Source organism: Natator depressus, chromosome 2 (assembly GCF_965152275.1).
Source record: "Natator depressus isolate rNatDep1 chromosome 2, rNatDep2.hap1, whole genome shotgun sequence".
NCBI classification, from domain to species: Eukaryota; Metazoa; Chordata; order Testudines; family Cheloniidae; genus Natator; species Natator depressus.
The window spans coordinates 235,613,970-235,636,383 of NC_134235.1; the positions used below are offsets into that span (position 1 = coordinate 235,613,970).

The 22,414-nt window shown below is 45.1% G+C and overlaps 1 protein-coding gene across 4 annotated transcripts in view; it reads right to left on the bottom strand.

Moving 5' to 3' along the window:
* NRP1 (neuropilin 1) overlaps positions 1-14,286 on the bottom strand; it is a 129,856-nt gene extending 115,570 nt beyond the window's left edge. For 2 of the 4 annotated variants that reach the window (XM_074946197.1, XM_074946195.1), the window contains exons 1-2: positions 13,725-14,284; positions 10,211-10,385 (exon numbers count right to left, since the gene is read on the bottom strand). In XM_074946197.1, the coding sequence (XP_074802298.1) occupies positions 10,211-10,385; positions 13,725-13,791 (242 nt within the window). In that variant the 5' untranslated portion in view covers positions 13,792-14,284. Of the gene's footprint in view, positions 1-10,210; positions 10,386-13,724 lie in introns of all 4 variants that reach the window. The other 2 variants (XM_074946194.1, XM_074946196.1) reach the window with 2 other exon arrangements.
* Between the last annotated feature and the right edge of the window lie 8,128 nt (positions 14,287-22,414).

A 22,414-nucleotide genomic window follows, 5' to 3' on the forward strand; every position in this document is an offset into this window, starting at 1 on the left:
GTATATTGACATGAATAAAAATAAATTATTCTGTTGACTGTCCTCTTAATTTTAACTGAAAACCCTTCTAAAATCTTCATTTTTGTATTGTTATGCCAAGATCTGCTTTTTAATATGCAAATCGACTCTAAAAGAGTTTCTTTCTATTTAAATGAATTGTTATGCATGATATCACACAATACATGATATAATCTTTGTAAGTTGGGTTTTTTATTCTCATATTTTGGGACCTATTACAGAGAAGCAAATTACCTGTGCTCCTCAAAAGTTGCCAGGTGACTTATAAAACTTTCAAATCTCATTCAGGAAGGTCATCAAAATTCTGTATTGAACTAACCAGGTGCTTGTTTCCCATAGTACAAGAAGGAAATCTGTCACCCTGCTTGAAAAATTATTTGGTTACTTAAGATAAAGAAATAATCATTATACCAAACTGTGTGGTTTTGTGATGGAGAACTGTGGGTCAGCAAGAAGAGAGCCAAGGTCAACACAATGAAAGCTTAAAGTGAACTCAGACCTAATTTCAGCAGTCAGTGGTGGAGGGAGGCCAGAAGAACAAAGTCTCTTCTATGGTCAGCTTGAAAACACTTTATAAGATTCTGAATGAAAACAACTCACTTGTTTTGAGCTAGTTCTATAGAATATTAATTTTTATTTTTCAAAAGAGCACAAGGGAGGTTTGTGTGTATGCTTTACAAGCATATCTGTAGCTGACAAAGTTACCTTCTTTGACATCATGCCATTGGATCCTGACCAAAATACTATGTCCAAGTCAACTAACAGGAAAATAGTAGGCATAAGCCTTTTTCTTTCTTTATTCTGCCAAACCACTGCCTCTTGCAATCAGGACTGATTACAAACACCCAATTAAGAAGCATTTGGAACATGATCTGAACACTAATCCTGTCTCTTGTTTTCTTTATACCTAATTATCAGCCTTAAGATGGGTATTAGAGCTTTAATTAGTAGACTTACTTTTGGAACGCCTGCAAAAGCTAACATATCTATATTATATACATAAACATATGTACCTATGTATACACACACACATGTGTACAATTATATATATATATATGTCCATAAAATATATATGTATGTGTACATAATCTGTCTATATATGCGTGTGTGTAGGCGTATCATCCGCTCACAGACAGACAAATAATTTGATTCTTTGGGAACACTACAAAAGAAACATAATTGAAATTGGTTTTACATAAACCATATAAAGGCCTATATATTGTAATTATCAAAAGTTATGATCAAATGTTGTAGCTTGCAACAAGTTATAATTAAGCAAAGTAATTTCCATTAACACATGGGGTTTTGTTTTAATTAAATCACCATTGAGGCGGCAGAGGAGAAGTCAAATTAAAGAATGCAGACAACTTCATATGACTGTCTCTAATATAATGTGTTTCAGTTTATAAAAGACCCTGACTCTGTGCTCTGTCTTTTTGTAACTGACCTTGACATCACTGAGGGCTATGCACATATAAAGGCCAGAGGATCAGGCCCTAAGGATTCCATGTTACGCCCTTCTAACAATGTTATGGGTTGAAAGGTATCTGGTTATAGCACTTCAACATACAATTTTCCCCACAGTTCACTTAATTATATACAATACATTAATATTAATATCTACCTATATCAATATTATTATTGTATGTAATGCAGTAGCACGTAGTGACCCCAATCAAGGTTTGAAGCCCCATTGTGCTGGCAATGTACATACCTTGAGTGAAAAGATGGGCTCTGCTCCAAAGAAATGACAATTAATAATAAATGAAAGGAGGATATTTGTCAAGCTAGGGTTCACTAGTGAAGTGACACACAACCAATATTTTGTCATGATTTCACTAATACTTTTGAAAAAGCTCAAAACCAAACAACAATACTCTGCAGAAGAAACACTTCAATAGTCTGATAATAGAGACTATTCACAGCAGTTTAGATGAGCAACAAAAAAGCCTGGCTATTACATCAAATAATCAGGAACACAATATAATTTCCAACTTCTTTCAATTTTGATTTAGTCTCCGAAGCCCACTAAAATTACCCTGAACTATCTTTAGAAACTTGCGTATGGTACTTGGCTGCAAGTACAAGCTGAGTCTATAAAACAAGAGCACATACTTTTGTATACTTCTTATGAACCAGAGTGCATAATGAAATAAAAAAATATTACTTAGGAATAAAAGGCCCAGTCCTTAGTTGTGTCCAGGATCCATTGCAAAGATGACATTTGGGCTTCCCTGATCCTGGAGCAAGCTGGGGGCTTGCGACACAGTTTAGAACAGCTTGAGGGGTGCTCTAAGCCAGTGATTCTCAAACTTATTTGATCACACCCCACTTCTTTGTGTCTGTAGTAGTTTACATCCCCCCCTCCTGCCACACAAGTACATATACCAATAAAAAAAATCAACATGCAACTCCCACTAAATATTAAAAACAGAAAGGCATTGATTCGAACAGAGCCATTTAAGTATATAGCACAGGGTGGGCAAACTACGGCCTGGGGGCCAGATCCGGCCTGCCAACCATTTTAATCTGGCCCTTGAGCTCCCGCTGGGGAGCGGGGTCTGGGGCTTGCCTCGCTCCGGCACTCCGGTGCTCCAGCCGGGGAGCAGGGTCGGGGACTGCTCCACGCGGCTCCCGGAAGTAGCGACATGGCCCCGCTCCAGCTCCTACCCATAGGGGTAGCCAGGGGGCTCCACGCTGCACACTGCCCCCTCCCCAAGTGCCGCCCCCGCAGCTCCCATTGGCCGGGAACTGTGGCCAATGGGAGCTGCAGGGGCGGTGCTTGGGGAGGGGGCAGCATGCATTCCAGAGCTGCTGCTTCTGGAAGCCACTTGAGGTGAGCGCTGCCCAGATCCTGCACCCCTGAGCCTCTCCCCAGGCCCCAACCCCCTGCCCCAACCCTGATCCCCCTCCTGCCATCCGAACCCCTCAATCCCAGCCCTGCAGCATCCTCCTGTACCCCAAACCCCTCATCCTCAGCCCTACCCCAGAGCCCACACACCCCAACCCTCTGCCGCAGCCCTGATCCCCCTCCCACCCTCCAAACCCCTTGGTCCCCACCCGGAGCACCCTCCTACACCCCGAACTCCTCATTCCCAGCCCCACCCCAGAGTCTGCACCCCCAGCTGGAGCCCTCACACACACCCCCGCACCCCCCCCGCCCCAGCCCAGAGCTCCCTCCCGCATCTTGAACTCCTCATTTCTGGCCCCACCTCAGAGCCCACACCCCCACCCAGAGCCCTCACCCCCTCCCACACCCAACCCCAATTTTGTGAGCATTCATGGCCCGCCATACAATTTCTATTCCCATATGTGGCCCTTGGGCCAAAAAGTTTGCCCACCCCGATATAGTGTGTAGCTTTCCTGCCACCCGGCTCAGAAGGCAGCACTGCCACCAGCAGGAGCGCAGAAGTAAGGGTGGCAATACCATACCATGCCACGCTGCCTTGGTGGTGGTGCTGCCTTCAAAGTTGGGTGCCCGGCCAGCAGCCGCCGCTCTCCACTGTGCCTTCTCATGCCCCCTGAATGCATTCCATGTCCCCACCAGCGGCGTGCCCCCCAGTTTGAGAACCTCAGCTCTAAGCTCAAAGCCAAGCTAGCATTGGCCACCAGAGGGCCATCCTCTCTCTAGTTATTGCTAGAATGCAGCAGTACTTCCTTCAGGACTGCCCACAGCATACCCTGCACACTGTCTGTCTGGAGGGGGCTTCGGGACTGACCCCAGAAAGCTAAGTGCAGTATGTCTGATAGTATTCTGATAAAATAATTGGCAATGAAACAGTTAACGACACATTTTATTTATGTAATTTTAAATAGTTGGCAGGGTTCTCTAAGCCTGCAGGCAGTAGCATAGCTGGGAGGTGGGGGGCGGGAATGGGGTAGTGGCCGCTCCCCCATGAGCACAAGTGGCGCCTTTTTCAATTTTGGGGGCCTTTTTAATTTTCACTCACCCGGCGGCGCTCCGGGTCTTTGGTGGCGGGTCAGGCGGCGCTTCGGGTCTTCAGCAGCACTTCGACGTTGGGTCCTTCACTCGCTTCGGTCTTGGGCGGCATTTCAGTGGTGGAGGGAGGGGAGTCCTTCAGTGCTGCTGAAGACTGGAGCAAGTGAAGGACCCGATGCCAAAGTGCCGCTGAAGACCCGGAGCGCCACAGGGTGAGTACAAGCAGGTGGTGCCTTTTTTATCTCTGCTCCCCCTGTTTTCTCCACCTGGCTACGCCACTGCCTGCAGGTGGGTACTTTTTGGTTAGTCTAAATAAAAATAAATAAATAGATACATACGTAAATATGGACATTATTTAAGTTTCATTGTTAGGCTTCAGTGTTAATACCCACTGAAATGATTGGGGGTAGTTTGCACTTGCTTAGAGCCTGCATTTTGCTCCCACTGAAATCATTAGTAAAGCATTATTGTAAATGAGAGCAGAAGAAGGCTCTTAAAACTATTGTTCCCATCTTTCTATCTGCAGGCTCAGTGACTCTGTCTACTATAGGATTTTCAGCTGTGTCAGAAAGTGATCAGATATGACTCCTCCATCTCCACTATCAACCAATGCTGAGTTTGGTTGTTCCTTTGCGTGTCCTTCTAGTCAACCCACCATTTGCTACAAGAAGTTTCATTCACTTGACCCTGTCTACCTCAGCAAGACAGCCAAGCTCAAAACCAGTTAAAAGAGGGTGTGAGGAACCTTGTTTGATACCCATTGTCAGACATGACTGAAATATCTAATATAGACACCGCTTATAGATCAACTACACAAGATACATGTTCCATCATTCTTCACAACCATAGAGAACAATGACTTAATTCTGCTCCTATAGAAATCAAAGGCAAAACTCCCATTGACGTTGATGAGTGCAGGATCAGGCCCCACACACCCAGGCCCAGATCTTATGCTGCACCTGAAGAGGGCATTATACAGCCCTGGGGCTAGGGAGCACTGGGCCAGTTCCTCGGCATAACTTTGAGCAGCCTGAAGGCTGCTGTACTTTGCATCACTGCCAATGGATCCAGGAACCTTTCTCATAGTCAGACAATGATGGGATATTCTGGCAGTGTCCTCTTTCCCCAGCCTCCCTAACTGCACTGGCAGCTGGTGCGTGAGTGTGTGATGCTGGAGTCACTACAGCAGCTCTATGCCACCCAAGGTTCCCCTTACACAAGGATAATCCTCAAGTGGCTGGATCCAGTAGGTTTAAGGCAACTGTGCACTAGCTGGAATGGTACAAAGCAGACAACGCACTGGGGAATAAGGGTCTGAGTTTAGACAAATGTGAATGAAAACTTAAATTCTATAGAATGATAGTGTCACTAAAGCAGTGCCAACATAGTGCCATACACTGAGTATCGTCTTATTTTATGAACTGTGGGTTATTATACCTGCAGGTTCACAACCAAATTACATCGACATTATTTAGAAATGGAAAGGATGGATGGAATCCTGTTTCTTCTCCAGCTCAAGGACTTTGAGGGGCTGCATCGATCTAGACAAACAAACATATTTTTGCTATTTATCCTTGATTGCAATTTCTATATAATTTCTAATCTCAGCAGTGTAACTAATCCCTTATAAACCCAATTTAAAGAACAATTAACTATCAAATCTTTCCTTCTGCAATTTGAATGTTTCTAAAATGAACAAATTTTCCATTTGAACTGAGCTGGCAACAGTACACACAGGCTCAGTAATTGTCAAACGAGGATGATAGTACTCTTTGCATAGCTAAATTATGCCAATAAAACAACTGTACTGCAGTAGTGTATCTATGTAAGTCTTGTAAAACCATACAGTTAAGTCTGACAACAAAGTTAATAATTTGTCAGTAAGGAAACCACTACTGGGCTTTTTCTATCCAGCCCTCCACCTTCCTCAAGCCCTTGTCTCCTGAAGCTTCATATTCATTTTCTTAATGTTTTTAACCTAGTGTCTGTGAATTTTTTATTGCTCCCTAGATGATGATATCTGATCTGAATGTAACCACACACCTCTTTGCTCAGCAGCATTTGTCACAAACCATTATAAATTATCATGCTGATAGTTTGCATTGCTGGGAAACCGGAAAAGTTCTATAAATTCAAAGTACTGTATCAGTGACATCCTTGTTTATTTCCAGATATAAAGTTTTACAAGATTCAAGATGGCTACATTTACACAGTAGGATACTTTAAGCAACACAAGACTAGTACATCCTAGCTAAGTGCTGAAAAGCATTTAAAACATGCAACAAATATTCGAGCATTTTAGGTAATATTCAATCATATGTTTTGTCCCCTCCTTTTACTTCTAACTGTGTTCCTGTCTTCACAAACTACAGCTATTTTCATTGCCTGTTTGTGAGAGGACAAAATATTCAATAAGCCCAAACTTGTATTCTTTTGAAACCGCCACCAGAATTTGGATTTCATTCTTTCTTGAAGCAGGCATGTAGCTCCCATTAATGTTAAAAGGTATCATTATGTACATTTGTGAGGAGAATATACCCTTATACTGTTATGAATGTAGAGTTTATGTTTTTAGGCTGCAAGACATGATTTTACACATCCTGTTGAGACAGTGTATTTCCAGAGCGCTTGTTTGGTAATTCTGTCCTTAGGATATTTTTCATTAGAGCTGCCTAAATTGTGTGAAAGTACATTTACTTAATTACTATTGTATCTTTATTCCCCAATATGATGAAAGCTGAGCCCTTTGGGATTTCTCTGAAGAAACTTGAATTTTAGTTCTGCTTACTTGAAATTTAAAATAATACAACTTCCTCAAATAAAGTATATTCACAATGATTATATAAATATCACATGACATACCATATGATCATTAGAAAACATTTGGGAAATATTCTTCAATTAGAGCAAAACATAATTGCTAGTTATATTTATACCAGGCCTGTAATGTGGAACTTCCAAAATCTTAAGACACAAAGATGCTCACTAAGAGTGCCACCAGTATAGCTAATATTTACAATTCTTGAGCCTAATTCTCCTTTCACTGACACTAGTTTTACATGGGTGTAAGTTCACTGGCTTCAATGGATTTAATCTTGATTTACACCAATGTACATGAAAGATAGATGAGACGCCTTGGCTCTCTTGTTGCAAATAAAGAATAACTTGACATACATCTGAAGGTCTTATTGTTTTTCTCCATGGGCTCAGTGAGATTTCCAGGTCCTCATCATTATTCTTTAGGGACCAAACTCTAGAAGTTCTTACTCAGTCCTCACTCAGGGAGAAACAAACAAACTAAACCTCTATTGACATAAGGAGTTCAGGATTTAGTCCAAGACACCATCTGCTCTTCTAGTCCAGTATAATTGTATCCAGGGCACAGAGTTTTTCAACAGTGCCCCTTTTTTCCTTCCCAGAAATTTTATTCCCCAACCTCTGATTTTCTGTCTGCACATCATATTAGCTGTTTATTAATTTCCATGGTTGCAACTTTAAGTAAACTAGAGGCTAGCTTGAAATGTCACATTTCTATAGTACACACACAGCTGGCAAATAAATTGAAGATTATATTAGGAAATCAAAATTTACTTAATTGCAAATAACCGTGTCATATGTTTTATTATGTTTGTTTATTGCTTTAACAAAGATCTGGTAACAGGAATATGAATTTCTTCAGCAGACAGTGAAATTTCAAACCAGACTGTTTCTTGATAACTTCCTGTTGCTGAAATCATTTTTACATTAGTCAGCTAACGTACAAACCTACTCACTCTCAAGTTAAATGGGACAGCCTTAAGCATAAGCAAAATTGTAGCTAGATAGTAAATAGTAGGTATCATAAGGTTCTGCATTTAAGAGGTCACCAAATAACACCTGAACCATCATGGTCACTCCCCAAGAGTCCAATTCAAACCACTCTGCCTGCAGAGTTTCTGACCACCTGGGAACAGAACTTGTTACAGACAACTGTCAATAATAGGGAGGTCCTTTGGGAGGAAGAAGGTGAGTTCCTAAGAGGGGAGAAGAAGGGAGCAGGGAGTGATGGAATTGGGGAGCTCAGTTCCTTCATTGTCTAAGGCCCCAATGCACCAAAGACCAGCTTGCATATTTAGTGCATCTCTACATAACAATGGCTATTTCTTATCTAAATAGTTATATACTGTACATCATTTACTGTTCTGTTAGACTGAGACCGTTTTAGAACCTTGGAATACCTGTAATCCGCCAAGGAACACAAAAGGTTTTACCTTACAATATGTTTTATTTCCTTTCTGATATCTACCTAAACTGCAGAAAAAATTTATATCCAGATTCAAACACCTCTAAAGATTAGGAACAAGCCTGTATACGGAAGGGAAATGGAACATAATGACATTTATAAAATATAGGCAAGTGGACCACTGCACACACATAACTGATTAAAGAGTCCTGAACTATGTTGCCTGCAGTAATAACCGTATTCAGAAGCATAATCTTAACCGGAAACTAGAATTGGTTCTATCAACCTCCATAGAACTTGGAGGGAGGTGCACAGGTTGTTGGAGGGAAGAGTCTGGAGAAGGCACTAGGCAGTCAGTCCATGTACACATAACTTGAATGCTAGCTGCAGTTGCAGCACCTTTGTAAATAGGTGCTTTAATAAACAGCCAGTTTCGTTTTACAAACATGGAGCCTTCTTTTGTTATTACCCACACTTGGCACATGAAACGTTGCCCAATGCTGGATTATGCAAAACACTGAAAATCGACTAAATGTAAACCAAACTACTACAGTTGGTCACTAAACAAGTTAATTCTAAGTGAAATTAATATTCATGAAGTAACTAACTCAATTTGTTATTACAAAAATTGGAACCAAGAAGATGTGTACGATAAAAGTTAAGCACTTCAGTGTAAGCACTGTCTTTCAGTAATCATAACCTTTTCCTCCCCATTGCACGTCACCATCTCTCCTCAGATAATGCTACCGTTAGGACTTGATCCTGTGAGATGCTGAAAAGTCCTGTGTGGTGCTGAGCACCTTCAAATCTCATTGTTTTCAAATTTATTTTCTTAGCTGAGGGCACTCAATAACTTGCAGGATCAGCGTCTGTGAGCAAGAACTGTGTCTTTTTTTTATCTGCAAAAGACCATGCACATTTCTGGAGCTGTATAAATAATGAATAATGAATGTGTTCTTGATGAAAGAAGTAGCCCGAATTTATGGACTGACTGTTATGAAATGGGGCACAATCAGACCATGGGTCACCATGTGCAAACTACCTGCTTTTCGGTCATGGAGATGGGGGTGGAGAGTACCTTCTGTCGGGCGGCTTTCATGACTGCAGAGTGAGTAGTGGGTGAGCAAGGGGGAAGAATGGGTGGAGCCTTGACTCTGCCCTACCTCCGCTCAGCCTACTGCACTGATTAAGTAGGGGAAGCAACCTGATAGAGAACAGTAGGAGAAAACCAGAGAGAGGAATTGTGACTATCAGACTGCTATGCACTGCCCCTTTCCAGTGGGTCAGGGTAGACTCTCAGTCTAGACTATACCGTTAAGGGAAGTCAGTGCTTTGAGAAAGTGTACACCTGTGACCAGATTGTTTGGAGCAGTTAACTAACATGAAGGAGAGAACTATTTTATGGTACTTATTTTTTAAATAAAAACATGGAACTAACGTGTTTCATGTTGTGGTAAAAATCCCTCATCCTGGTCACATTCCCATAAAATGTATTATAAAGCTACACTAAGTTATGGCTTTTCTCATCACATATAAGTAATTCAAATGTAATTTTTAAATAGTAGAAAATTACAACATTTCCCCCCTAAAAATACTCCTACTAATCCACTTTTACTGTGTATGGTTCTCGAAGAACTTTAGTAGCTGACTATTTCAGAAAAGTACAAACCAAAGCTCCATCCACTGGCTAACATACACACCACCACCACTAAATGACTGCAAATACTCAGGAAAGAGTTTCAACAGGAAAAACAATTATTGGGCCTCTGTATCCAGGAAAAGCAGACAGAAAGATTACAAGATTAAATCAAAGATAATCTTGCTGGTTTTTGAGGTTCAGGAAGCACAAAACCTAACTTTAGCATCTTTGGCACTAACATACTATCTGGTGCGGATTCAAATCCCTGATGGATTCATTTTACACACTACCTTGGACACAGCTGTTATTTCCCATGTAGACATCAAGACAATATGAACATTTCTATCCACTAGATGGTGCTCTGGCGCCCTTTACTGACGGTCTCACTTACTTGCAGTCTCTGTCCTCCAAATCAAAGTGAGGGTTGAAGTTGATCATAATTCTCTGGTATGGTTCAGGAGCCTGAATCAGCCATTCACATTTTTGGCTTGGATGATAGGAATTAGGATAGCCAGGAGAAGTAAGGTACCCAGGGTTTACAATTTTTATATTATCACCGCATTTATCTGCAATGAAAACAAAAATTTCCTGTTTAGTTTATCGTCTCCAATCAATCACAAATCTTTGAGTACAGCTGCATGAGTCAAGTGTGGTTAAAATGTTGTGTTTCCTACATCTCTCTTTAGCAACCTTTTATTGAGTTCTATGCATTTAAAGTAATCTCTTACAGATCACATTTTCTGTAGGAAAGAATATAATGCAAAATTCGGATGTACACCAGTTGTTGCTTCCAGGGCTAATCTGTGCAAATGGTGGCTCTAATTTTGAGAGGCCAAGTTTCAAAACTGTTTCTCTGCAAAGGTTCCCTTCACAAATAAAACCCTCACATCATTAAAACACTGCATCCTCACAATTTATGTTAACACTGGCTCCGAGGGGTTTCATTTAGATTTATCTCAGAGACGTGTAATCTTATTAAGGAACAAGGTTTAAGTGGAGAGTGACTAAAAAAGATGCTGTCTGACCCCCTGCACAGCTATTCTGATGATAAGCCTGGTCTGTGTCATTGGCCATCGGGGAGTTGTCTTCATAGACCCCTGCTCTCTTACAGCAAAGCCTTCTTTTGTTTTATCAGTCCATAAATCTAAGCAATTTGAAGTTATCTGTGCTCCTTAGATGCAGACTAACAGAGAACAAAGTGCATTTAGTGAAGCAGAAATGATTCAGTATTACTCCTTTAAGGAAGTTTGTTCATGCTTGGAGACCAGATCAAAGAAATGGAGCAGAAACAACCCTCCTTTCCCCCTCCCCCTAAAAAACAACACCACCCAGGTTTATTTCTAATTGCAAAACAGTTGGAAAAGTTACCACAGTCACCAAGTGCAAGTATGAAATATAGTGGCTGCATCTTGCTCCTTTGGCAAATAATGTTAAGGTTACACATTTTAAGGTGTACTGGAAGAACAGAGAGAGCTAAGTAATCCAATCTGTAAGGTCACTTGTTTCATTATTCAGTGTAGGTTGGCACTGTGGCTTTTTATTATTATGGATTTCTTACCATAGATCTTCAGCTAAAGAAACTTTCCCTCACATACTGACATGCAATTTTCAGCAATAAAGTACGAGAATAAACTACAGAAGGAAAGCATATATGCACTAATAAATATAAATCTATATATCACTATTTCTCAATAATGGTATATACAGCTTGTAATACTGTATCTCATAGATTCCCTGTGGAAGGAAAATGGCATTCTTTGCTCTCAGCATGAATTTATAAATGTACAGAATTTTATTACAGGAAAACCAGGTCAAATGGAAATGAAAGATGAAGTGCATATAAAAAATGAATAAAGCTACTAGCATTATAGAAATCATTTTGCCATAAATTAGAAAGGAAGGAGGCAACATATATGCTATTGTTTGTTCAAAGGCAAGATATTTCTAACCATATTGCTTGGGTTGGCCCGAGCCTATTTGTTTCTGTTTTCGCTTTCGAAAACAAATTGTGGTGTTGCAACCAAGAGCTCAAAAAGGAGCTAGTGATCTGTGTGATTCGCCTGTCTGTGGGTCCAAAGGAACCTGTGTAGCAGACTTGGGAAGTGATCCTGACTTAGTGAGTCCACTACGGCTCTGTGCAAACAACATGGCAGAATCTGGCATCTGTTCAGTGAGTGAAATAAAACAGTGCTGTTTCTAGTCACTTGACAGAGTCACTTCAGAAGACGTTGAGGCGGGCTCACTACCACCAGTGCTGTTTAATCTGCGACTTCTGGGAAAGTGACAGTATAATAAGATAATGCGGACTGCTAGACTCCCTGGCTCTGTGAAATCTCTCCCAACACTTAATTAAGAAGGGCAGTTTCTGATGACTTTGGACCATTAGTTCTAAATAAGGTTAATGAATTAATTTAGCAGACACTAGTATTGGACGGAGGTGGACATTGGCATTAGTAGGTCTGGTAAGTTACGGAAGAGGTTAATGGCCTGGGTGACTCCAGTAGGGCTATTATGTCTGTACCTACGCAGACAACCTGCTTCTCAGGCAGTTTCTTCATCAACAGCCCTCCCTATTTCTGCTCTGTATTTAAAGGAAGAATATTATCAGAAATATTGCAGTGTCACCCCTACCCACCTCATTTCATTTAGTCCTATACGCGTTGGTTCAGCCCCCATTATCTTACCACTTCTGCTGCTGCTCCAAAGTGATGCAGAAATATGGAGCATTCATTTTACATTTACAAATAATGGCTTCAGACAGAAGGAGGAGGTTATTGTCACTCCCCACCCTCCTTACCTACAGCTCACAAGGGCTAGACCAGGCTGGATCTCACTAAAGATTCACAACCTAAGACTGGCACACGCTTTCTATCTTAATGTGTTTGCTTCTGTGTCAGATCACTGGAGGAGGAATCTCTTGCTTATTAAATTAGGCAGCCTCCTCAAAATTTATTGCAAAGAGATTAACTTTCATCACAAAAATGTGATTTACATTCCTCTCCGTGCAGGACACTCCACTTGTGATCTCTTATTAAAACAATATACCACTGCAAGTGGAAGATGCTCTCTTCTTTTAATTACTTTGATTGAAAGCCTAGTCAGGCAAAAGTAAATATTTGATAATTAGTTAATAATAATTGCTCAGGATTTGCTGGGAAAGGAAAATTCACAGGAGTTCTTTCATGTGTGCTAGTTAAATGTCAAACAATCCTACAATTAGACCATCTTTAAAAGTGTATAATTCAGGGAAATATTCAGTGTGCCGAGGCATTGTTCAAAGAACGAAGAGCTGGTTGTTTTTAATTAGCTGTGTTTTCAAGTGTTGCCTGAAAGTAAATTAGATATATAGAAGTCATTGTTATGGGATTTCTCTATTAGAATTGAGTGCCAAGCCCTTGCAAGCCTATAGATTCCTCTGCAGACACTATTCAAGTTCCACGGGAACTCCAGACTTGCCACAAATAGGTTATGTCTTACTTGACCAGGCTACCTGCCAGGTAGCTACAACTATAAAAGATGATATTCTGAATATCTAACCCCAGAAAAGCCTCCCCTTTAAGGCGCTCGTTATCTTGCAGATTTTAAGAGTCTTATTTAATTGCCCATGTGAGGAAACATTATTACGATAATTGGCTGCCCTAATCTTGTGAAAGCGAGCAGCCCTCGTTTATATAACAACGGAAAGAGGCTGAAAATAAAGTTAAAAGGCAGTGTGATGATTCTGTGACACTGTAGTGCAGATCACGGATTTTTACTGAAAAGTTCCCCTCATCCTAGTAATCAGGTTGGTCTTCCTTCCACTGCAAAACATTTCTCATTGATTGTTATTAGAACTCAGGAATGGGCCCTACATCTGAAAATATTATCTGAATAACTTGAAATCAGTTGTCTTCTCTGTCACTTACCGCTCCTTAAAGCCCTGGCTAGGGTGAAGGTGAGGGCTGCCCAGTGCAGGAGAAGTCCCCAATCCATCTTCCTTTCTGATTGTAGAAGAAGAGAGAGAGAAAAAAACCACCCCTCACAGCACACAACTCCTCTTAGCTCTTAAATCCTGCGGCTGGAGTTAGGGGCAGAAGGCTAGGTCCGCAGCCGCAGCTGGATCCCGGTGGCAGAGACGCTTCTTTTTGTGTGTGTCTCAAGTCGCCTGCATCCCGTCAGTTAGCTCCGGTTTCCTCTCCCTTTTCCCACACTCGCTCCTTTTCCAGGCGTCGCGGCCGCTGCCATTTCCAAAGAGGCTAGAAAGCCAACTGACAGCAAAAAACAAAAACAAAAAAATCCTGGCGGCTTCTGGAACCCCCGGAAGATGACTCCAAGCGAGGGGTCCGGCCCGGGAGGGAGGGGGTCTGCGGAGAGGAGAGAGAAATGATGAGCAGAGAGAGACAGGAGTTTTGCAAACTGCGTCCCTCCCTTCCCCAGACCAGCTCGCCTGTAACTCAGCCACACACACAAGTTTCCCCCAGCGCTGTCCCCGTTGTATGTGCGCTCCAGCAGCCCCGATGGCCAGTGCCTAGGACTAACCGGGCTCTGTTGGGGGAGAGTGCGGGGCACCACGGCTGGCTACCGCCGGGCACCTGCAAGTGGGACACTGCTGCTGCCTGGCGGGTTAGAGGCTCCGACCGGCATCCAGGCGGAGGGTGGGGACCGTGGGGAAGTGTGAAGCGCCGGGCTCCTTCCTGCAGCCTGAGGAGGAGAAGCGCAACTCAGTGGCAATAAGGGAGGCAGAGGAGCCGCCGTCTCCACAGCCCCAGTCCCCTCCCCCTCCCCGCCCTCCTCCTCCTCCTCAGCCCCCCAAGACATCGGCAGAAAGGACGGAACAGCACACAAACAAAACAGGCTGGGGCCCTGAACTTCAGCGGGGGGCTGGGAGCCGCTGCCGGAGGCGGCTGGGAGGAGAGGGGCCGCCCCTTTCCCGCTGGGGCGGCCAGGTAAAGCCAAGTGAAACTGGCAAGGCGTGCGGGGCCCATGTGCAGCGGGACAGAGCCGGCAGCAACGGCGCGGTCATTAGGCAGCGGGCTCCAGCGCAGCCCCCCCGGCCAGCAGCCGCTGCCGCCTGCCCACCGGGCACTACCCATCGCCTCGTCCCGCCACCTCCCAGTCACCGCGCGGCGTGTCCGCGGCTCGCACCCGGCAGGGCTCCGTGCCCAGCGTGTCCGTGAGCCGCCATCCCCGCGCCGGCTCTCCCTGCCCTCCAGTTCCCGCGCCCCTGGCTCCAGCCTCTCCACAACCAGCCTCCTCTCCCAGCCGGGCTTATTGGCCACTGTGGCCACTCTCCAGCCTCCAGTGCGCGCTGCCCGCCATCCACCATGCTCCGTCCAGTGCTTCCACCAGCCCTGCCCCCATCCTGCACTGTGCAGTGTGCCCATCATCCCCGCTATTCACTGCCCACCATCTCCCCTCCAGTGTATCCTCCAGCACTGCCCCCATCCTCCACTCTGCAGTGTGCCCATCATCCCCACTATTCACTGCCCACCATCTCCCCTCCAGTGTATCCACCAGCACTGCCCCCATCCTGCACTCTGCAGTGTGCCCATCATCCCCACTATTCACTGCCCACCATCTACCCTCCAGTGTATCCACCAGCACTGCCCCATCCTGCACTCTGCAATGTGCCCATCATCCCCGCTATTCACTGCCCACCATCTCCCCTCCAGTGTATCCACCAGCACTGCCCCCATCCTGCACTCTGCAATGTGCCCACCATCCCTGCTATTCACTGCCCACCATCTCCCCTCCAGTGTATCCACCAGCACTGCCCCATCCTGCACTCTGCAATGTGCCCATCATCCCCGCTATTCACTGCCCACCATCTCCCTTCCAGTGTATCCACCAGCACTGCCCCCATCCTCCACTCTGCAGTGTGCCCATCATCCCCACTATTCACTGCCCACCATTTACCCTCCAGTGTATCCACCAGCACTGCCCCCATCCTGCACTGTGCAGTGTGCCCATCATCCCCGCTATTCACTGCTCACCATCTACCCTCCAGTGTATCCACCAGCACTGCCCCCATCCTGCACTCTGCAATGTGCCCACCATCCCTGCTATTCACTGCCCACCATCTCCCCTCCAGTGTATCCACCAGCACTGCCCCCATCCTGCACTCTGCAATGTGCCCATCATCCCCGCTATTCACTGCCCACCATCTCCCCTCCAGTGTATCCACCAGCACTGCCCCATCCTGCACTCTGCAATGTGCCCATCATCCCCGCTATTCACTGCCCACCATCTCCCCTCCAGTGTATCCACCAGCACTGCCCCCATCCTGCACTGTGCAATGTGCCCATCATCCCCGCTATTCACTGCCCACCATCTCCCCTCCAGTGTATCCACCAGCACTGCCCCCATCCTGCACTCTGCAATGTGCCCATCATCCCCGCTATTCACTGCCCACCATCTCCCCTCCAGTGTATCCACCAGCACTGCCCCCATCCTGCACTGTGCAATGTGCCCATCATCCCCGCTATTCACTGCCCACCATCTCCCCTCCAGTGTATCCACCAGCACTGCCCCCATCCTGCACTCTGCAATGTGCCCACCACCCACCATGATCCGTCCAGTGTATCCACCAGCATTGCCCCCATCCTTCACTGTGCAATGTGCCCACCACCCACCATGCTCTGCCCAGTGCTTCCACCATCACTGCCCCCATCCTTCACTGTGCAATATGCTCACCATTGTCCACTACTCACTGCCCACCATCTCCCCTCCAGTGTATCCACCAGCACTGCCCCCATGCTGCACTCTGCAATGTGCTCACCACTGTCCATTACTCACTGCCCCCCATTGGCCAAGCCCAGCGCCGTGCGTTCGGTCTCTAGTCATGCCCCACGCAGTGGGGCCCCCCTCTCTGACCCTCACTGTCCCGCTGTGTTCACTATCCGCAGCCCAGCACCGCCGGCCTGTCCGCTGCGATCTGTCCATCCACCCCTAGTCCCACCGCCTTCGCTTTTCACTCACACCCCCCTCCTCCCTCCCGCTCTCCTCCCGGGCAAGCGTGTCACTCCGTCTGTCGCGACAAGGGCATCGGGCTCCCGGGGCCCCACGAGCGGGTGCCCGGGGCGGGGGGTGTCACGCTGCCCCCCAGCACTTGGCGACTGGTCCCAAGCTCCCGGCCGCGCTCGGGGACGCTCCGTGGCAGGGTGAGATCTGCCCGCGCGCGGGGCCGGGGGAAGCTGCTCGCGGGCATCTCCGCTCGGGTCAGGGGACGCCAGGCAGCCCGGCGCCGCCCGCGGAGCTCGCCGGCGGGGTCTCGCGCGGGGGCGGGGGCAAGAAAAGACCCTTGGAGGCGCCGAGACCCACCCAGTGCCGCCGAAGGAGCGCACGGGTCTGGGAGAGCCCCGCCTGGCCGGGCTGGGGGCGCAGCCTGGGGGGGGGGGGGTCCCTTTCCGCCGGGTCAGCCGCAGCGCATGGAGCTGGGGGGGGGGTGACTGCCCGTACCCGGCGCAAACCCTCTGCTTCCTCTGCCCCGCTTCTCCCGGCGCTTCCTTCTCACCCCCTGCTACTCACTGCGCTTCGTCCAGCTTCCCGCTCCCTGCCGCCCCCTCCACTGCTCCCCCTCCACCCCAGCTCCCGCTCCCCTTCCCTTCCCCTCTCCCCCCAGCTCCCGTTCCCCTTCCCCTTCCCTCTGCCCCCCTCTCCCTCCTGTTCCCACTCCCCTTCCCCTTCCCCTTCCCTCTCCCTCCAGCTCCCGCTCCCCTTCCCCTCCCCCCCCCAGGTGCCCTTCCCTTCCCTCTCCCCCCAGCTCCTGCTCCCCTCTCCCCCCAGCTCCTGCTCTCCTTCCCCTCTCCCCCCAGATCCCCTTCCCTTTCCCTCTCCCCCCAGCCTCTGCTCCCCTTCCCTCTGCTCCCCCTCCACCCCAGCTCCTGCTCCCCTTCCTCTCCCCCAGCTCCTGTTCCCCTTCCTGTTCCCCTCCCTCTCCTCCCACTCCATCCCAGCTACCTGCTCCCTTTCCTCTCCCCTCTCCCCCCCCAGCTCCTGCTCCAGCACCCCTTCCCCTCCCTCTCCTCCCTCTCCACCCCAGCTCCTGCTCTTCTTCCTCTTCCCTTCTCCCCCCAGCTCCTGCTCCCCTTCCTCTTCCCCTCCCCCAGTTCCTGCTCCCCTTCCCCTCCCACTCCTCCCCTCTCCATTTCAGCTCCTCCTCACACTTTCCCTCCCCCTCCTCCCTTCTCCACCCCAGCTCCTGCTCCCTTCTCATCACCTGAGCTCCCCTGGCTCTCCCTACCCACCACTCCTTGCCTCTATACCTAGCCCTTCTGGCCCTCCCTCCACGTCCTACTGCCCCTCCTCTTTGCTCGCCATCCAGACTATCACTCCATTCCCACCCGTCCCTTTCCTAGCTTTCCTAATGCAGCCCAACCTCACAATCTCCTTTCCCCACTACATATTAAGGGGCTTGAGGGGCAGTACAGTTATCCAGCTGATAAGCAAACCCCCTCTCACCAACACTTGGGAGCATGCATAGGCTAACAAACTGCAGGGAGAGATGTTTAGGAGTCTGGCACCACTGCTGGCAGCAGATCCTTTCCTTTTCTTTCACTGTTTTGTGCTGTCCAGCTACTGGGACTATCCCTTACCCCCCCCCCCCCCGGCCCCCATTGCTCTGCCTTGCACAGTGCCCCACTTCCCATTGAATAATCACCTGTCTGAAACTTGTTGCTTCCTTCATGCAGAACACATTCAGGTCCCTCTCTAGTCAGTGGAGGTGCTTTAAAAGCTCTGCCAAGCTGGGTCTGCACTGGGAAAATGACCTGTGGCTGAGGATGTATGTCAAGCACGTGTTCCTTCCCCCAATAGAATTTGAAAACTGTTTGTTACTAGTGTAGTGTAGGGCCAGATTCTGTTTTCAAAAAGCTTGTCAGGGATCTTATTCCACAAGGTGTTTCTTTAAAGGATGCTGTGACTGCAAGTTTGGTCCTGTTGAGAGCCAGGGTCATATTTCTAGGGTAACCAGAGAATAAATCCCTACGCACTCTAAAGATACATTTGAAATATATTTCAGACACTGTTGTGAGAGTCTTCAGGCACACACAGAGTAGTTACAAATGTGTTACATCTGTGGTTCAGAAACCATATGCAGGCTCAGCCTTCTCTGTTCCTTTGTCTCCACACTTGGGCCTAAGCCCTGGACTCACTCTCAGTTGTGATCCCTCTTTTGCCTTTCTGAGCAGATTTTCCAGCCTTATTCAAGCCTTGATTTCAGGTCAATTTATCCCCAGTCTGCAGATTTAGATCCCAAAGAAAGACAGTTCTTACCCATGCCAATGTCTGCAGACAGCCTATGGTTCCTGGCTCAAGACTGGGCCTGCAGGCACTTCAGACTGAGATCTGGGTTTAGTCTTAGCCTTGCCTCACTTCCCCTTCTTCAGTTAGTCTCTGGACCCATTATATATGGTATTTATGCATTTACTTGATAGAGTGTGATGTATATTTAGCAGATAGCACATTAAGTTCTCTGCATTTTTTTCTCTTAGTGACATTCCAGTAGCATGGGAGGTAGATTAACAACATTGCTCTGAATATTGAAACTCAGATGCTGATATTACAGCCAATGAGTTGGTGCCATCCTTAAATCAACTGCTGGGTTGGTGCTGTGAGAGAGACTTTTTTTAGAAGTGTATCTATTTTTGTTAGTAAATTACATATTTAAAGTAGGTTGTTTGCATTTTTTATATATTTATATTTAAAACAGCCTTGGAAGCTGATTTAACTTTATTTTCACTTATTGAGCAGACACCCAGAGAATAAATATATTTAAAAGTTATACTTACCTGAAAATCTTGGCTCTCTTCCTTCAGGATTTGTGCTGTTCTATCATGTAGTCTTTATGAAGAGAGAATAAATCCATTCTCAACTGCGCTGTACAAGGATGCTCCAAACAAAAACCCATCTGTTTTTCTGTATTTGTTTCCCTATCAGTTTTGCAAGTTCTTTTTTATTTTGTGTTATTCCAGACTTATTATATTATAATGTATTAACGTGTGTATTCTAAAATAAATATAATTCTTTGAACTAAAAATAAAATGTTTAAGTACAGAGCAAAATAGATATGCCACATAGGTGGAGGTGATATTCATGTGATAAACTGCAAATCCCAGTCTTTAAGGTTGCTTTCACCACCTTACCTGCCCTGTACCCACTAATCCATATCCCAGGATTTATTCCACCATTCTAAGGTCTAGATTTTTCTCCCACCTTGAGAGATGTTTGCACTAGGACTGTAAGACAATATAGGACTGTAAGACAATTTAGCTAGGGACCTCTGCTGTTGCTACGTGGCCTATAAAGCAGGATTCCTATCTATCTTCAGAACTGAACCACAACTCTTGAGTTAGATAGTGGGCATAAGAGTTCTGCTATTCTGAGTGCATATAATACAGCGTTACAGACTGGTGCATCAATAGTCTTTTCTCCAACTATATGTTGTTGGTCTGTCTTTCTGCCTCTCTCTCTTGTAGACACCCACATATGAACTTCCACCCATGTGAGAGTTGTATTCAAATGACTGTTATGTGAAACCATTGTGTCCATGGCTTACGTATATTTATCTGAAAATGTTTAATCTTGAATCATCTAAATATACTGGCATGAAATGAAACATTCAGAAGCCTATAATCCGTAATTCACTTTTCACATTTTAGTTAGAATCGTTCCTGATCCTGCAAATGCTGACATATGTGCCTCACCTTACAGCTTCACATCAATAATGTGATTTTATAGTAGGAATGGACTAGAGCAAGAAAGTCTGGATCTGAAACTAGTCCATGTCAACATTCGTGAGGTGTCCAGATCTGGGGTTTTGGTTCAGGCCATCACTACTTTGAAATTTGATTTAGTGTCTAATAATAATTTGTTGAAGATTTCCAGCATTTCCATTATAAACCCACTTCTTGAGAAGTTTATAATTCAGCCATAAAAATATTTGCCCTGGGCTAAATCATGGAATATAAACCATAAACATCCAAATGAAAACAGGATTTTGCCATTTGAACAACAGGGGTACAGAACAGCTTTGAAGTCTACCCCTTTTATGCAGTTGTATAACTCAGAAATAAATGTAATAAAAATGACGTTTGGCAAGTGATTAGTCATGACTGTAGACATATTTATATGGTGTTATTCTGAAACAACAACTACAACAACAAACCATCCAAGATATTTGCTCATGACAGTGGAAGTTGTGCACTGTTACTTTATTTTAAAGTAATTCCATTAGTTTTTATTAAGTGCTAGAAACAAATGTGCACAATAAACAACTATCTAGTAGCATCTTCATATCTACTTTAGTCCTAGTCCATTCTTTGTCACCTTCTCCTCTCTGGTCTTCCTGTCTCTCATTTAGTCTCCCATAAAGTTTGTCCAAAATGAAGCTATTGTGTTTTTTTCCTCTCCCGTTAGCCCCATCAAACACTTCCTTGAAACCTCCTTTTGGATTCCTGTCTTTTGCTGCATTGAATTGATGCTCCTTATTTTATAGATTATACATAATCTTGCCCTCCTCTACATCTCTCCTCTCCCACACTTTTTAACTCCTACATGTTGTATGCTCCCACTCAATCTTTCACACACAATGCTTTTCTCCGTCCTCTTATCTTACTTGTCCCTTCAGTATACAGCCACATAGTTCTGAAAGATGCTCCCTCTTCTTATCCAGCACACAACCTCACATTCTTCTTTTCCAGGCTGTTCTGTTCTGTTCAGGTCTTACATTGTGTCCATCACTGGTATCAGAGAGATCTCCTGAAATCCTTCCTACGTTCCCCAACTCCTTTCTTCCCTCCAGACATCTGTCCACACCTTCTTTACTAAATTATTTTTCTGATTCTTGACTTGGCTTTGTTAGTCTTGTTTGTATTAGACTAAGCAGTGGATATGTGAAACATAATATGAATTTATGGCATTATAAGTGATATTTAATAGTAAATGATTAAGAATTAATAATAACTGATGTACCAAAACAGTTCTCAAGTAGCTATCTCCAATGATCAGAGAAATAACATGTACCAAATCTGCCTGTCTGAGGCTAAGGATCTGATCATACTCCCATCTAAGGCAATGGCAAAACTCTCATTGACTTCAGTGGAGCAGGAAGAGGCCTTAGATAATTAACTTGTTTTATCGACTTTTTTCCCCCCATTTGGTTAGAAAATGATGTGCCAGTGTATGTTTCAATGAAGATAAATGTGCAACATAAAAAATAGCCAGACCATTTAATATGTAAGGCTTCACTAAACTGAAGATATATAATCATAAAAAACAAACATGAGTAAAGAACAGTGTTAGACTTATCTTTTGCATTTCCTGTCTTTTTCTGGTTTGGTTAGAAAATTAATGTACTACCCATCTAATTTATCTGTCTATATACATTATATAAATAATATAGTAATGTAATTATATATTACTATACATATTTTACATAACGATGCTAGAAAGGATGCAATGTTATTAGGAAAATGGAAGCTGTCATCATGATGCTGCATGTTTTTCATGCACCCCCTTCAACTTGAACACAGCAATCACTGTAAACAAGCAGTTGTACTGCATTCATTACAGATCAGCTTCCCTTTCTCAGCCATCTTTCATCTTCTTCAATAGATGT